The following is a 16,834-nucleotide window of genomic DNA, read 5'->3' on the forward strand; positions in this document are numbered from 1 at the left end:
ATCTCACATCTTCAGCTAATGGGATTAGGGGTCTATCTCCTGAAGTCTCTGAGATCACAGAGAAGATACCCTTATGTCAATTTCCAAAATCATCAAGAACACTGATTATATCCTTCCACCAGCCACTGGCATCGTTTGAATAAAATATGTCCCTTTTCAGACATAGTGCACTTTTCAGATATATGCACTTACTTCACTACGTCACCCCGATGTTTCCAATAGGCCTTCACATTCACTTTTTTTTTTTTTTTTTTTTTTTGAGACGGAGTCTCACTCTGTGGCCCGGGCTGGAGTGCAGTGGCCAGATCTCGGCTCACTGCAAGCTCCGCCTCCCGGGTTTACGCCATTCTCCTGCCTCAGCCTCCCGAGTAGCTGGGACTACAGGCGCCCGCCACCTCGCCCAGCTAGTTTTTTGTATTTTTTAGTAGAGACGGGGTTTCAGCGTGTTAGCCAGGATGGTCTTGATCTCCTGACCTTGTGATCCGCCCGTCTCGGCCTCCCAAAGTGCTGGGATTACAGGCTTGAGCCACCGCGCCCGGCCCACATTCACTTTAACACATTTCTTCACTTATCTCAATCAAAGAAAAAGGCTAATTTCTCTCCATATTTGCTTAAACTTTGCTTATCAATGTAAAATATATGATATATAAAGATAATAAGATAAAGGTAAAAATGACAGAAGAGTTATAAAAAAATAGATCATAATTAAAGATTCTCTGAATCTGAACCTGGGTCTACTCCACAGCTTACTGCATGGTTCTGACCCTGCAGTATTCATTCATAAGAGCTATCTGGGAATCTTGTAAAAATGCAGACTCCTGTTTTCTCCCCATAATACAAATAATTTGTTATTTTGTTTTTTGTTTTTTTTTTTTTTTTGGAGACGAGTCTCACTCTGTCGCCAGGCTGGAATGTAGTGGCATGAACTTGGCTCACTGCAACCTTGCCTCCCGAGTTCAAGCGATTCTCCTGCCTCAGCCTCGTGAGTAGGTGGGACTACAGGCACGTGCCACTAGACCCAGCTAATTTTTGTACTTTTAGTAGAGACAGGGTTTCACCATGTTGGCCAGGATAGTCTCAATCTCTTGACCTCGTGATCCGCCCGCCTCGGCCTCCCAAAGTGCAGGCATTACAGGCGTGATCCACCAAGCCCAGCCCCCATAATACAAATAATTAAAGCTACTGTGGGGCTCAGGAATCTGTATTTTTAAGAAGCACCTTAGGTGATTCTGAGGCAGGGTCAGAGCCCAGTCAAGTTCATGGTAAGCTAGTGGAAAAGAAGGTAATGCAACGTACTAGACTAAACCAGCAGAGAGAGAGCCTGAATTTCCATTCCAGTACTGCCTCTAACCAGCCATGTGACCACAGGCTTAATTTCCCTAGATCTCAGTTTTCTTACCCACAACAGAAGGGGGATGGACTGATCGCAAACATGCCTTTCCATTAGGAAATCCCATGATATTAAAAACAACAACAAAAAGAGGCAGCCTTGTAAGTGTAGACACTATTATTTTCCTAGAAAAGAGTATCTGAAATATTCTTAAGAGGTAATGTTTATTCAAGGATCTCTACATCAGATCAGGAGTCTCTAATTATACTTTTAGCAGGCTGGATACTTAGTTTAGTGTCAAATTTTATACATTTGAATGAAATCTCTTTTCTCTCTCTCTCCCTCCCTCCCTCTCTCTTTCTCTCTCTCTCTCTCTCTCTCACACACACACACACACACACACACACACACACACTTCTGTCTGAGGCTGTGGGGCAGTCCATTAGGTGGACAGTTGAAAACTTTATCTGAATCTGGATTATGAGAGAAGTTAATTTGGATATTTTTCCAGTCTTTAAAGACCTTAGCATCATTAACCACCTTCCAAAAGAACAAAGACACCAGTTAAGTGGCACCTTTTTAGGAAATAACTACCAGCAGCTACTCTTATCTTAGACTTTGCTTTGGGGGAGGAAGGCCTGATTATACAAAGAGAGCCAGAAGTTGCAGCCAGAGTGTCTCAACATTTAAAAAATCTGTATAGTTTGCTGGAGCCAAGATTAAACATTTATCCTTCCTGTGCAACCACTTTGGTTTCCAGGGAACTCACTGTTACGGCTGAGGCAGGCTGAGGGGAAGTACATTGGTAGACACACACACAACACACACCAAAGTTAACTGAAAAATTTCAAAGTGCCTTTTTATGCCTTTAACTCAAAAGACGAACACATTTCAAGGTGACCCAATCCTCAAGTGACAGACAGTGTTTTAAAAGGGCCAGAGCTCTCCACTTAAACAATTTCTGGTGACATGTTTAAATCGCATCCTCAAGGGCTCTGTCTGCTGTCTCATTTACTAGTCTTTCTTTCCTGGCTGAGGCATCCCATTTTAAATAAGTGCTTGAAGTTTTTCTTCCTTCCTAATAATTAAAATCCACCGGGCTTAGATGGTTTAAAAAAAAAATGTTTTTTTAACTTAGCAGGCACCACGGAGGACTTTTAATTATTTAATTATACAACAAACCCAAATTATTACTTTATAGTTTTTCTATTTATCAAACAGTATTAGAATAATAAAAGACAGCCTCATCATTTATGCTTACAAGCAAAAAGTAAAAGACTTCTAAGGTAAAATCAAAGTAGTTAGCATTCACAAAAGGATGCCCCACTTAAAATCTAAAATGTACATAATTACTGACTCTGTATATATTTCATACATAGACTATGAAGGATTTTTTTTTCTTTCTTCATGAAAACATTACTCTTAGCCATTACAGTGTAATAAGAAGATTACACTAGATACCTGAAAACTGAGTTCCTGTAGTTAATGAAACATGCCAGGCTGCTTTTGCTAGTCCCTTTGTAGAAAGTACTCCATCAGAAATATCCTCTCCAGGCTGGCGCGGTGGCTCAAGCCTGTAATCCCAGCACTTTCGGAGGCCAAGACGGGCGGATCACAAGGTCAGGAGATCGAGACCATCCTGCCTAACACGGTGAAACCCCGTATCTACTAAAAAATACAAAAAAACTAGCTGGGCGAGGTGGCGGGCGCTTGTAGTCCCAGCTACTCGGGAGGCTGAGGCAGGGGAATGGCGTAAACCCGGGAGGCGGAGCTTGCAGTGAGCTGAGATCTGGCCACTGCACTCCAGCCTGGGCGACACAGCGAGACTCCGTTTCAAAAAAAAAAGAAATATCCTCTCCAAAAAAACCTCCCCGGATCTTCTGTGAATTCCTCTTTATCCTTCCAATCCCACCACGTTCCTGTTGTCAGTTTTAACATACTGTATGTGGTGATTTACATAAACATCTCCCTTAGCTGACTGTGAGCTCTGGGAAAGCAGAGACCAGGTCAGGCTCACCTTGGCACCCCTGCCATGACCATGAGCAGCAAGTAGCAAGTGCCAGGAACAGCAGGCACTCCACATAACGTTTTTAAAATATTCTTATATATTTACATTTTAAAAATTAAAAAAACAAATTATTCTGGCCCCCTTCCCCTTCCCAAACAATTGTCCTAAACCGCCGGAGTGGGGCACTAAAGAGGTGAACAAGGTAGTCATTTCAGCCAGGTTGAAATGGGGGCACCACTATGGCCCAGAGTGGGCCAAACAGCATAGGGTAGCCCAGAGTCCAATCAGAACAAGGAGGGGATCTGCACAAAGCGGGAGCAAGACATGGGGAATGGAAGTGCAAGCAGGGTAAGGAGGGTATCCACCTGGAGAGGCGGCTGGGCACAGAGCTGCACAGCCCCACACTAAGGTAGCAGGGAGATTTGTGTAGGCAGCAGCCTGCTGTGGGGGACGAAGCACCAGTGGGATGAGGAAGGCAGCCTCACAGGAGGGAGGCCCAGCTCAGGGGTCAGAGCTTGAGAACAGTAAGAAGAACGTCTGCTGGGGCCAGGGGAAGCATGTGGAGTGCTTCAAATATGGAAAGGGAGAAAACTGGAATAAATCCAGTGGTGTTGGACCAGAACTGGAGGTATTCGTGTGACCTCACGGCTTTCACTATGTCGATACAGAGAAATGATAGGTAGATGAATCTAGAAGTGTGTGTGTGTATACAGTACGTACATTTTTCAGCTCTGTCAGCTAAGGGCCTTGGGAACAGTCATCCATCACAATGAGAATACCTAAGGCTCAGATCTTGGCTTCTCAGTATTGTTATCCACTGAAGAAAATGCTCTTTGGAGAGCTGGCTGACTCTGGTGCTGAGAAAGGGAAATTGTAAGATAAGCCAGAAACATCTTGTTGAAACCCTCACCCCGACCCCGGTCTGTAGAAAAACTGTCCTCCACAAAACCAGTTCAGTCCCTGGTGCCAAAAAGGTTCGGGACCGCTGGTGTAAAGCAAAGGGTAAAGAACTTATAATCAGAAGTTCTGCATTTGAGTCATGACCTCAATTCTTACTAACTCTTACTAGCAAGTTACTTGTGCTTTCTGAGCCTTAGTTTTCTCATCCATGAAATGAGAATGATAATGCCTAGCACAATGGATTCCTGGGAGAATTCAGAAGAGATTATGTTAGTAAAAGTATTCTATGAAACCTAAAGTAATATATGTATGTTAAGTATTAAATATTAAAGAGAAAAAAAATTAGATTCAGACATAAAACCCACATTAACTTAAAATTACGCATATCAACGTTATTGTTTAAAGAAACCTCAAGTTAACTCCAGTTGGGAAATTCCCTGCAGAAATCTAAAAATTTTTAAATTCTCTTACCACCTGAGCTAAGAGCTAGAGTCAAATTTTCATATGCCACCTAGTGAAGAATACACTGCCTTATGTTTTAGTTTTGTTGTTGTTGTTGTTTTTTATTTCAGTAGGAACTGACTTTTGTAACTTAAAGGCAAAATTTAAAGCCCTCTGTATCAATAAAAAGAAATATGGGGACTTTGTAAGATGTATTAGGTCACTTCTCACTTGTGACCCATAGATTCCTTAAACTGTTTATCTTGTTTACAACTACAGAGATTCCAGTTCTATTTTTCAGGAAACTACTAAGAGAAACTCCAGATGTAGAAATCCAGGACAAAAAAAAGTCACTCCAAATTAATAAAATTATCAAATACTTCACTATTTCTACTTAATTTTTTTTAACCTAAAGAACAAGAGCCTGGCACAGTGACTAGAGCCTATAGTCCTAGCCACTTGGGAGACCACGGAGAACTGCTTGAGTCCAGGAGTTCAAGACCAGCCTAGGCAACACAGCGAGATCTCATCTCTTATTTTAAAAATGTTTAAAAAGAATACATCAAGAAACAGGACTGTGCCGGGTGCAATGGCTCACCCCTGTAATCCCAGTACTTTGGGAGGCCGAGGCAGGTGGATCACCTGAGGTCAAGAGTTCAAGACCAGCCTGGCCAACATGGCGAAACCCCGTCTCTACTAAAAATACAAAAACTAGCCGGGCATAGTGGCAGGCGCCTGTAATCCCAGCTACTCAGGAGGCTGAGACTGGAGAATGGCTTGAACCTGGGAGGCAGAGGTTGTAGTGAGCTGAGATCGTGCCACTGCACTCCAGCCTGGGTGACAGAGTGAGACTCTGTCTCAAAAATAAAAAAAGAAAGAAAGAAACAGGATTGTTTTTTAAACCGAGGAAGCTGAGGCCAGCCCAAAGACTGAAGTATGAAAGGTGACGTTTTACAAAACTGCAAGAGACCAAAACAAACACACACACAAAGAAAAGCCCCACTCTGTTCACCCTGAGGTCACGTCCTGGTCACCATCACATGATGTTCTGAGGCTCATCAGCATACCCACATGAAGCAGTTCCAGAGGAAGTCTGGTTTTGACATGCCATCCCTGAAAACTTCACTAACATCTAACCCTACTCTCATCATCTACCAAAGTCTGGACTTTTCCATTCTCCCTCAGGATAAACTGCATCTTCTCTGAAACAAACTACAATGGTTAAGATGTGGGTTATGGAAATAAAACAGCAACCTTTTATGTTTTAAACAGACACATCAAACCTAAAGGAGTAACATTAACAGTATTCACCAGTTATCTATTTGACTTTTCTGACATTAGGGTGTAGTGCTCCCAGTTAGCGCCAATCGACACAGTGTGGTGGTTCAAGCATGCGGCGTTACTAGCACCAGATCACCTGGGCTTGAATTCTGGCTCTGCCACATTAGCTATACCTAACTGGTTTTTGGCAAGTTACTTAAAACTCTCTGTACCTCAGTTTGCTCATGTGTAAATGAGGATCATGCTATCTCCCTCACAGGGCCATTGTGGACTAAATGAGAATTTCAAGCATTCAGCATAGTGCCTTGCAAGTAGCTAGAGCTCCATGTTAACATTATCCAGCACCTAAGCACGGTGTCTGCACACGGTAGGTGTTAAATAAGGTGAAGAATTATTGTGCAACAGATAGCCTTGCCTATTGTTGAGGTTTAAGATTCCATTCTAGGCCATGCACGGTGGCTCATGCCTACAATCCTAGCACTTGGGAAGGTAGAAGTTGGAGTATCACTTGAGGCTAGGAGTTTGAGACCAGTCTGGTCAACATAGTGACACCTGGTCTCTATTAAAATAATAAATAAATAAATAAATAAATATCCATTCCAGAAATTAAACGTTAACTTTGCAGTGGAAAATCACCATCACCCAAATCAGAAACACTCTGTACCCAAGTTATACCTTAGCAGGAATGCCAAAAAGGAGCTCCCTAAATCCCTAATTCGTAGGTTCTTTTAAAAGGAAATTAAAAATTATAATACAAAAGGACCAGGACATTCTGTTTTCACAATCCATTTAAAGCACAGTCTAGGTACATCTATCTAATTTTTAGACAAAAATAAAGGAAAAATAATTGCACATCACACTTGCATTTATTTTAATTGTAGTTCTAGCTTGATGTCCAGCTCCTGAACCAGACCTATTAATAGCTCTGTGAAGGCAGTGACCATCTCTGATTATCTTGTACCGCCAGCCTAGGGTAATACTACCCAGTACAGATTGGTACTCAATAACTACCTAAATAAATGTGCTTCTTAAAACAAAAAATCCCACCAGCCTGGCCAACATGGCAAAACCCCATCTCTACTAAAAATACAAAAATATTAGCCAGGCGTGGTGGCTAGCACCTGTAACCTCAGCTACTTGGGAGGCTGAGGCAGGGGAATCGCTTGAACCTGGGAGGCAGACGTTGCAGTGAGCCGAGATCGCACCACTGCACTCCAGCCTGGGCGACAGAGTGAGACTCCATCTCAAAAAAAAAAAAAATCCCATCGTGGTTATTTTTCAGATATCTTTGAAATGTTCCTTTTTGTACAGAAGAGTTTTCAGACACACAGAGACAGAGCAGGGAGATCCTTATAAGTCATCTAATAACACGCCCATTCTCGAGACGCCTCCAAAGATAACATTTGCAAGGAAGTTACAGTCTACATCCTTTATAGGCTTCTTGAGATATCTTTGAAGACAGATGTAACAAAACTGAATCTTAATAATACTCACAAAGAGGAAGAAGGTGCCCAGCTTCACAGCACCTGTCCATGCAACCATGTACGGAGACCCATGTACGGGGACCAGGAAGATTCCCCAGTTCCCCCAAGAAAGAAGCAGCTCTCAATTTATTCCTTCATTCAACAGACTTTTTTTTTTTTTTTCTTTTTTGAGACACAGTCTGTCTCCAGTCTGTTGCCCAATGGAGTGCAGTGGCACAACTCTGGCTCACTGCAACCTCCACTCTCTGGGTTCAAGCGATTCTCGTACCTCAGCTTCCCAACTAGCTGGGACTACAGGCATGCGCCACCACGCCCAGTTAATTTTTGTATTTTTAGTAGAGACGGGGTTTCGCCATGTAGGCCAGGCTGGTCTCCAACATCTGATCTCAAGTGATCCAGCTGCCTTGGCCTCCCAGAGAGCCAGAACTATAGGCATGAGCCACCATGCCCAGCCTCAAGACATTTTTGACGGCCTTCTGTGTACCAAACACTATTCTAGGTACTTGGAACACATCAGTGCACAAAAGAAAGATCACTACCCATGTGACACCTACATTTTAGGCAATAGTTAAGCGGCATCTAATAAAATAGAAGAATATCTGTACATTTTAATAGACTACATAGGGCATAATAGTCTAGGTACAAAACTTGATAGTACCTTGGAGATCATTAAGCCAATGGTTCTCAAACTTGGGTATGCTTCAGTATTACCCACAGGACTTGTTAAAACTCAGAATATTGGGCCCCGTCCTCTAATATTAAAGCTACAGGGTACATTCCCTATTTGAAAAACATCTTTCATACATCCAAATGCCAATGTTTTCCTTAAAGACTTTTTAATCATGAGGGTCAGGTTTAGTCTCAAAGGAACTCTATTTTTTTTAAGTCTATGAACTACAAGTATATACAGAAAATCATAAATAACAGTGATTGGACTAGTAATAATTCTACAATATTTTTGTGCTAACTGTATTTTCTAGAATTTTTACAATAACCATGAATTCCTTTTGTAATAAGAAAAGGAAACAGAAATGTTAATTTATTTTAGAAATTAATTACAATGTTTATTAAAAAGATTTTCAATTAGAAAACTATTTTAAAAATAATCAGTTAATATACTGCATAAATTAATACTAAAAGATTTTTTTCCCTAGTACATAATTCAAATAACTTATTTTAGCATTTCAGTTTAAACCTGTTTGGATTAAGGATTAATACCTGTGAAGGAAAAAAAAAAACTGATTTTAACAAAGACGATAATAAAAACAAAGCTATGATCATTTCGATAGCTGCATAAAAATCACATTTACTATTATTCCACCTGGTAATTATTTATGTCTATACTTTTACTTTTCAACAAATGAATGGAAGTGATTGATTCTAATTACTGCAAATAAATTTAAAAATGATTCAATTATGCTTTTTGAAAGAAAAATTTAAAACGTCTAGGTTTTGGGAAACTTAGGGCACATCCTTGATATATGCATAATCACACGGTCATATTCCTGGGAATACCAAGGTAAGACACCACCTCAAACCTGTCCCATATCCACACCTTCAAGGATATTCCAATCTAAGAAATACGCCGTTATTACTAAAGACCACGTTCCAGAGATGGGACTAGAGTTTAAAACAATCAGCTAGAGGACATTGACTAAAACAAAATCAACTAGGTCAGGAAATCAACTGTCTTTAAAATGATAGATTTACTCTCTTATCATTCGACAAAAATTCCAGAACACCTCTTGAAGTGCAGACTGTTAAAGTACAAGTCGCTTTTAAGGAGGGCGGAAAGGAACTACCTGTATGTGTTACATATAATCTACAGCCAATTTTCTCATAACTCCATATACTAATACTATCTATACTGAAGACTTACTAGGTGCCCACAATATACCAAATATGTATCCTCCTATTTAATCTCCTAACGGCCTTATAAAGTAACTACCAGTATAATAACCATTTTACAGATGAAGAAACAAGCGCAAAGTGATAAATTTGTCCGAAGTCACACAGGTAAGAAGTTAAAGATCCTGGATACACATATATCCAAGCTACAATACTTAAACTGAGACGCTTAAACCTTATCTTGATCATGCTTTTGCTGTTTGAATTATAAATTTTTCACATTTTAAGAAATCTGAACTAAGCTTTCTTGCCAGTAATATTTGAATATAAAAAAATGAAAATTGGGAAATAATATAGATATTTTTACGAATCTTTCTAACTCTAAAATCCCACGCAATCTGCAGTGTTACATTTTGAGCACAGAAGGCTGACAACTTTTCCACAAGCACCGCCACTTCAAGGATACGGTTAAAAACATCTACGGAAATACTGCATTAAATTACACAGATATTCTATTAAAAGGAGGAGAAGGTAGGTTTTCATCTGGTTTTACCTGCTTGGGGGTTGTTTTGGGTTTTGTTTTTTGGGTTGTTGGATTTTCCAACCAGCGAGCTAGAGTGAACGAATGATAGGAAGATGATTATCTAATCCTCCCCTACTCCCGCATACAAGAGTAAAGCTTGGGTGCAAAGGCCGGCGGCGCGAAAGCGTCCAAGAGTTACGCCTGCTGGGTTGGGCCTTTACTTGGGGTGGGTGCGGACCCGACGCCACAGCTTCCGGCCCCGGCGAAAACCCCTCGGGGACGCACGGCCAGGGCAATGAGCGGCGGCAGGCCCAGTGCTAGTCCCGGCGGCGCGGGACGCGAGGGAGAGGGGATGGGGAGCCCCGCGGGCTCCTTACCGAGTTCGGTGCCCCGATTGTGCGCGGACATGGCGCGGGCCGCTCCGACGCTGCCTGCTGGTAGACGCCCGGCCCTTTCTCCTTCCCGCCCGCTCGAGCGCTCGCCCCGCCCCTGCCCGCTCCCGGGGCGGAGTCGCGGGCCGGGCCCGGGCCACGAGGTCAGGACCCTAGCCCTATAGCTCCGCGAGGGAATCTCGCTGCTCTCCGCCCCGGTCTTCTCCACGAGGTAAGGAACTGGAGCGCTAGCTAGCTCCCGGAAATAATGCTGCCAACACCCTTTTAAAAATACTGAAGTTGCCAACTGCACGTAATAAAAATATTCCTAGAAACTTTTAACTGTAAGATTACATAACAAGAAGGGAGAGGATCCAAGTGCAGAGCTCTGCAATTTCAGATCTGAAATGTAAGCAGAGATCCCATATCCCTGTTAGGGAAACCAAGGAGCAAGGGCCCCAGGGCACACTGACTTTTCTAATCTACACGTCCTAAAAAGCAGTTATGTGGCCTGAAGAAGGCAAGGGCTTAGGAGTCAGAAGACCTGGTTTCTTAGCCTAGCTCCGGCAATAATTAAATGTGTTACCCTGGGCAAATTAACTGCTTTTCTGGGCTTCATTTTTCTCATCTGTAAAAGGAGACCTTGGCAATTTCTTGGTTCTTTAAATTCTATGATTCTATAAAGGTAAAATGCTTCAGCCTGACTTCTTTGTGACCAAGAGGTTAAAATCGTCGAGACACTCCACAACCTCAATATAGTTAACTTACCTGTACTCACATTTAGAGGCACCTCTGCTTACAGTTAGTTATGACTTGTCTACCATGAGCCAGTTATTGTGCTAGGTGCTTTCATACATCATACATAGATGTATGATAGCATTTGAGTCTCTGAACAATCCTGCCAATAATGTATTTTGTCTCCATTGCTATACCTTTAGACATCAAAGTTCTGAATAGAAAGCATCCTGGTATAGTGGAAATACAGTGGGCTCAAAATGACTTGAACCTATTAATATACAAGCTCTTCCACTTAATAAATGTAACTTAGTGGTTCTGGAAATAATAGTCTATCTACTTACCTGGCAAAGTGGACATGATCAAAATATGTTCACCTTGCAAAGCTGTTGAATGTATGCAAGGCACCTAGTACATAACATAGCATACAGTAGATGCTTAAAAAATGGAAGCTGTTAATGTTATTGTCAAGTTCACACAGTAATTACTGAGCTGTTTTAAATAGGAATGGTAATATTTGTATACTCCTCTACCCTGAGCTTTCAGCCTTGTCCACACACAGCCACTGTTGAATGTTTCGGATGAAACATTCATTCATACATATGAATAGATCCTATTCATACATACTATATAGCACTTTTATTTTTTATATTAACCTTGAAAAAGAGAAAAGCAGACCCTGGAGCTGGCCTGAAACTCACAACTGGATGTGGTTTTCCCCGGTTAAACATATACAATTTCACAGAACAGCATCAGCCAAGGCCATTGTGACCATAATGAATCAACAAAAACATAATCATAATCATTTCTGATAATAGAAAACCACAAATATTGTTCAAATAGCCCCTATCCTAGCTATTATGACTTCTTTACCAATCAGTTCCAGCTTCACTCCATTCCTACATTTTAGATAAGAATTAAGATGCCCTATTATAGAATTATCACCAGTTCCTACCATCATCCAGTCCAGGTCAATGTCCCACCTTCCTTGAACTTTCCCCAAATCACCTATGACAGGCCCAAATCTTGTGTTATTTCTAACATCCTCTTACTGAGACACCTCACATTAGGTCCTCATGGCAAGCATTCTCCCTTGTTACAATAAGTCAAGAAACTCAACTTTGTCAACTTGTAGGTGTGTTACTGGTGGTCTCTGGCTGGAGATCATTCACATCTCTAAAAGGCAATACATGAAATTCTACTTTTAGAAGTAGACACAACTCCAGGCCGGGCGCGGTGGCTCAAGCCTGTAATCCCAGCACTTTGGGAGGCCGAGGCGGGCGGATCACGAGGTCAGGAGATCGAGACCCTCCTGGCTAACACAGTGAAACCCCGTCTCTACTAAAATACAAAAAACTAGCCGGGCGAGGTGGCGGGCGCCTGTAGTCCCGGCTACTCGGAGGCTGAGGCGGGAGAATGGCGGGAACCCGGGAGGCGGAGCTTGCAGTGAGTCGAGATCCGGCCACTGCACTCCAGCCTGGGCGACACAACGAGACTCCGTCTCAAAAAAAAAAAAAAAAAGAAGTAGACACAACTCCAAACCAGATTCCATACCATTCATTACATAAATGTTTGTTTTTAAGTTGTGATATCCTAACTTAGTTGAAAAATCAAAATTAGGGCAGCCTCTTAAAGCAAACATTTTGGCAATATATCAGTCAAGAATTTCTCAAGGACTTTTTCTAAAAAGGACCTGTTGAATGTATTAATCTCTGCAGTTTAAAAGTATGTTAATTTGGCAACATTAGGAGAGACAGCAGGGATAGTATGAAAAAAATGAGTTTCTTTCACGGAGAAATGTTTCTGTATTTCACTTTGTGAAGATTCCTTTTAAATTTATTGCCTTATGAAACTTCTAAAGTATCCCTAAGGCAAGTCCCCTCAAAGAAAGAGCTATAGACCACTACATGGGAATCACCCAAGAGCTTTCTCTAAAGCAGTTCTGGGCTTCCTCACAGCCCTACTCAATCAGAATCTGTAGGACCCAGGAATCTGCAATTTTAATGTTTCTTCAAACGATGTTTATGCAAACTAAATGTAAAGAACCACAAACGAGAAGCAGAGGAAAATAAACTATGCATGTCAATCTGGAGCCATAGCCCAAACTGACTGAGTAAAATTGCTTTTAAAGTATTACATGTTGTATTTTTTAAGCCATGTAAATTTTGCATGCTATTCCTATTCATTGATGTTTTTCAACGTAAATTTTAAATTGCCAAATAAATTACCTAATTATCCTCCTACCCTCACTTCTCCTTTAATTAAATTAAAGCTCTAGGAATATGCAATATTTATCTTGAAGCTTCTAAAAACCTGCCAGTCCTGGGAGATAGGAGTAAAACAAATTTTAAGTTCCAAAGGGCATAGATAATTTGTGCCTGGTTCTTCATATGTAGGATCTAGTACAGTAGTTGGCAAATATTAGACTATAAATATTTGTTGGATGAATGAGTGTATATTGCTGTCTTTGCTACTTTTCTTATACTGCCTATTGTTGTTTTATCAAGTCAAATTTCATTTGATATAGTCTCTACTCCTATGATTTCTAAGAGCAATTATTCACAAGTTCATTAGGTAAATAACCACTTAGACTACAAACTGTCAGCCAGCATTTCTAGGTCAGATAGAGAAAAGTGTAGGAGCAGGGAGGACTATGAAAAAGTGTGAGTATTAGAGTCAAAATATTTTAGAACTGGAGGGAGACTAATAGAACATCCAATTCCTAGTTCATAGTAAAATAGAAAAAAAAAGAATTACACTGAGTCGTTTATGAAGCTAAATTTATTCAATTTAAAGAACACTCCTTCATTCTGAGACTACGTTGTTCACTACCAATTTGAATTTTAAAGTGTCGTTTTATAAAGATTGTGGTGATAATGATTTTTTCTTTTATAATAGCCTCAATTGGCTAGAAGCTGACCATTCCATCTCCTCTCCCGTTTTAAAGTCTATTGGCCACAGAATTCTAAAGCTTGGGAATCACTGATAGAATATATAATACTCACTAATATTAAGTGCTTCATATGAATTAAGCCCTTTCCATAAATTTGGTATTTCATATTTATGAGATTTTTCCTGAAAAAAAAAATCTGTGTGTGAGAACTATTTTCTCCCTGTAAACTGGGGCTAAGAGAGATTCACCTGTAAGTGCTAGAGGATTGCTTAAAACCTGGCAATAGATAATCATATAACAATATATAACCTTAGATTACACACTACTATTCCCTACTATCTCTTGGAAGATAAACTTCTTAGACAAACCATTAAACCTCTCTGAAATTCAGGTTTTCCATATATGCAATGGAGACAATTACCGATCTCATTGGATTATTGGGAGAAATTAAAAAGTGACACGTTAACATTAAAACCTAACATAAGGCACTTACGTCATTTCCGTACTCGTCCTTAAACTAAAATCAGTTACCTTCCATTTGACCATGTTCTATTCTCTCATTAAAGTGATTCAATCTATAAAGTATTATTATTGTTAATTAGCTGTCATTTAGATGCATACTTAGGCCTTTTTTCGAAAGGTAAATTTGTTAGATGCCTCCAAGAACTCTACTGATCTAGTCACCTCAATCTAAGTGACACTATGGCACACTTGCAATTAAGCATTTCTCTATTAAATAGATAACCAAAGAAAAGCTAAGCCCCCTCTTATCTGAGAATGTTCTTGCTTTAACAATGTTTTTATGGGTAACCCCCCAGTGTAACAGACAGACATGCACAGTAACATACAGTAACCCAACAGGAACCACTTTTTAAGTTGTTAATCCCCTGGGTGTAAAGCATAAGCAAGGTAGCTAGTTGAGAACTATTTTCCATTGGTCTGCTTTTTCAATGCCTCATTTTGTTGTTGCTACCTTCTGAAAAATTGCATCCATTTTTCCCCAACTTTGGTCTCAAAGAAAAGGCAGCTAAATACTTTCATGGAATTTGAGTAACTACTAAAAAATGTAATCTGTAAATTTGTTATAAATTATGGTGCATCTTTACTATGCTATTTTGTAGACATTAAAAAGAATGTGTTGAACTTTACTGACATGAAAAATATTCTGGAGAATTGAATGACCACACTCAATCCTGGTTTCCTGGAAGAAACCTCTGGATGACACTAAAATAGAGAATTGATTGAGTCATAAAAAGGTAAATTACTAATGTTACGAGGGAACTTGGAATAGCATGACCTACTGGAAATTAGGACCTAGAGAGGAGACTCCAGAGGATGAATGGGATGAGAAGGCAAGTGAAAGCTGGATTCTTCCTGGGTAACTTGAGTCTCACACTGGCTGAAGCTGTACACGGGTTCACTGGAGAGGCAAGAGCTTTGAATAGGTTCCTGCCATGTCTCACTCTTCAGTGGAGGATGACCTGCTGCACATGAGATAACTGGAAAACGGTCTTCCTGGTCTGACATGATTACTGGGAGAGATTAAAAAGATTTGGTGAGGGACTTGTTTCGACAACTATTGAGCACTCACAACATACCAGTCACCTTTCCAGGGAAAGGGAGACTATCAATGAAGCAGAAAAACATGCAACATAATTTCAAATAGTGTTGACAAGTATGAATAAAATAGGACTAAGTAAGAAGTGACAAGAGATGGAATACAGACCAGCCTGAGGACTGAATGCAAAGAAAGGATCAGTCAAGCAAACATTAGGTAAGAGTGAACCAAGTAGCAGAAATATCAAGTGAAAGACACTTGAGACAGAAATGAGGCCACTGTGGCTAGAGCAGGGTAAGCAAGGGAAGTATGAAAAAGTCACAAAAGGTCTCAAGAGCCAACTCATAGTAAGAATTTGATATAATGGGAAGCCATTACAGATCTTAACAAGGAAATCACCTAGTCTCTTCAAATCCTAAAGCAATTACCTTTCCTACTGTGTGCAGTATGGATGGGACAAGAGCCAGACGAATGAGGAGGGGCAAGAGGGAGCAGTTACGAAGGAACTGAGAAAGGTAGTCTGCCTAAGGTGGTAACAATGGAGAGGAGACAAAGCACAGCTTCAGAAATGCCCACAGAACTTGCATATAGACATGAGGATGAGAGAGAACAGAGTCAAGGATTTCCATGTCTTTTAGTTTGAACAAGTAAGTATAAGTTAGTACCAGTTAGTGGAATGGGGAAAGGTTGAGGGAGAAACAGGTTTGATTAAAAAAATCAAGACTTACGACAGGTTAAGTCTCAAGAGTCTCACGAAAGGTTAAGATGGAGCACTCAACTATGCTGTCAAACTCTGGTGCTCAAAGAGGCAGCCCAGATACACAATTTAGAACGTATCAGAAGATCCTGAATGTCCTAACAGCAGATGATATTTTTCTTTACAGAACAGAGCTAGAAAGTACAGCCCAGATCTGAAGTCAAGAAAGAAAAGGAGGAACTGGCAAATACAGGAGTCAGTAAGGTATAAAAAGACCTGGTCAGGTGCGGTGGCTCACACCTGTAATCCCAGCAATTTGGGAGGCTGAGGCGGATGGATCACGAGGTCAGGAGATGCGGATCATCCTGGCCAACATGGCGAAACCCGTCTCTACTAAAAATACAAAAATTAGCTAGGTGTGGTGGCGCTGCCTGTAGTCCCAGCTACAGGAGGCTGAGGCAGGAGAATCGCTTGAACCTGGGAGGCAGAGGTTGCAGTAAGCTGAGATTGCACCACTGCACTCCAGCCTGGGTGACAGAGCGAACCTCCATCTCAAAAAAAAAAAAAAAAAAACCCAGGAGCATAGTTTCATAGAAGCCAAAAAAAAAAAAAAAATCAAAAACAAGCAAGTGGATGATTATTGAATGCTTCTGGAGGTTTAGAAAGAGGAGAACAGAAAAGTGACCACTGCTCTAGAAACATGAACTTAAAAGTTTTGTTAAATTCTACTGTAGGATTCTACCATTACAAAGTGTGGTAAGCAGA

General features: G+C 40.8%; 1 protein-coding gene across 1 annotated transcript in view; it reads right to left on the minus strand.

Annotated features, from left to right (window-relative positions):
• DERA (deoxyribose-phosphate aldolase) overlaps positions 1 to 10,416 on the minus strand; it is a 129,119-nt gene extending 118,703 nt beyond the window's left edge. The window contains exon 1 of the mRNA XM_033222755.1: positions 10,193 to 10,416. Within this exon, the coding sequence (XP_033078646.1) occupies positions 10,193 to 10,223 (31 nt within the window). The 5' untranslated portion in view covers positions 10,224 to 10,416. The remainder of the gene's footprint in view (positions 1 to 10,192) is intronic.
• Between the last annotated feature and the right edge of the window lie 6,418 nt (positions 10,417 to 16,834).

This window comes from Trachypithecus francoisi, unplaced genomic scaffold, assembly GCF_009764315.1.
Source record: "Trachypithecus francoisi isolate TF-2019V2 unplaced genomic scaffold, Tfra_2.0 Lachesis_group11, whole genome shotgun sequence".
NCBI lineage: Eukaryota > Metazoa > Chordata > Mammalia > Primates > Cercopithecidae > Trachypithecus > Trachypithecus francoisi.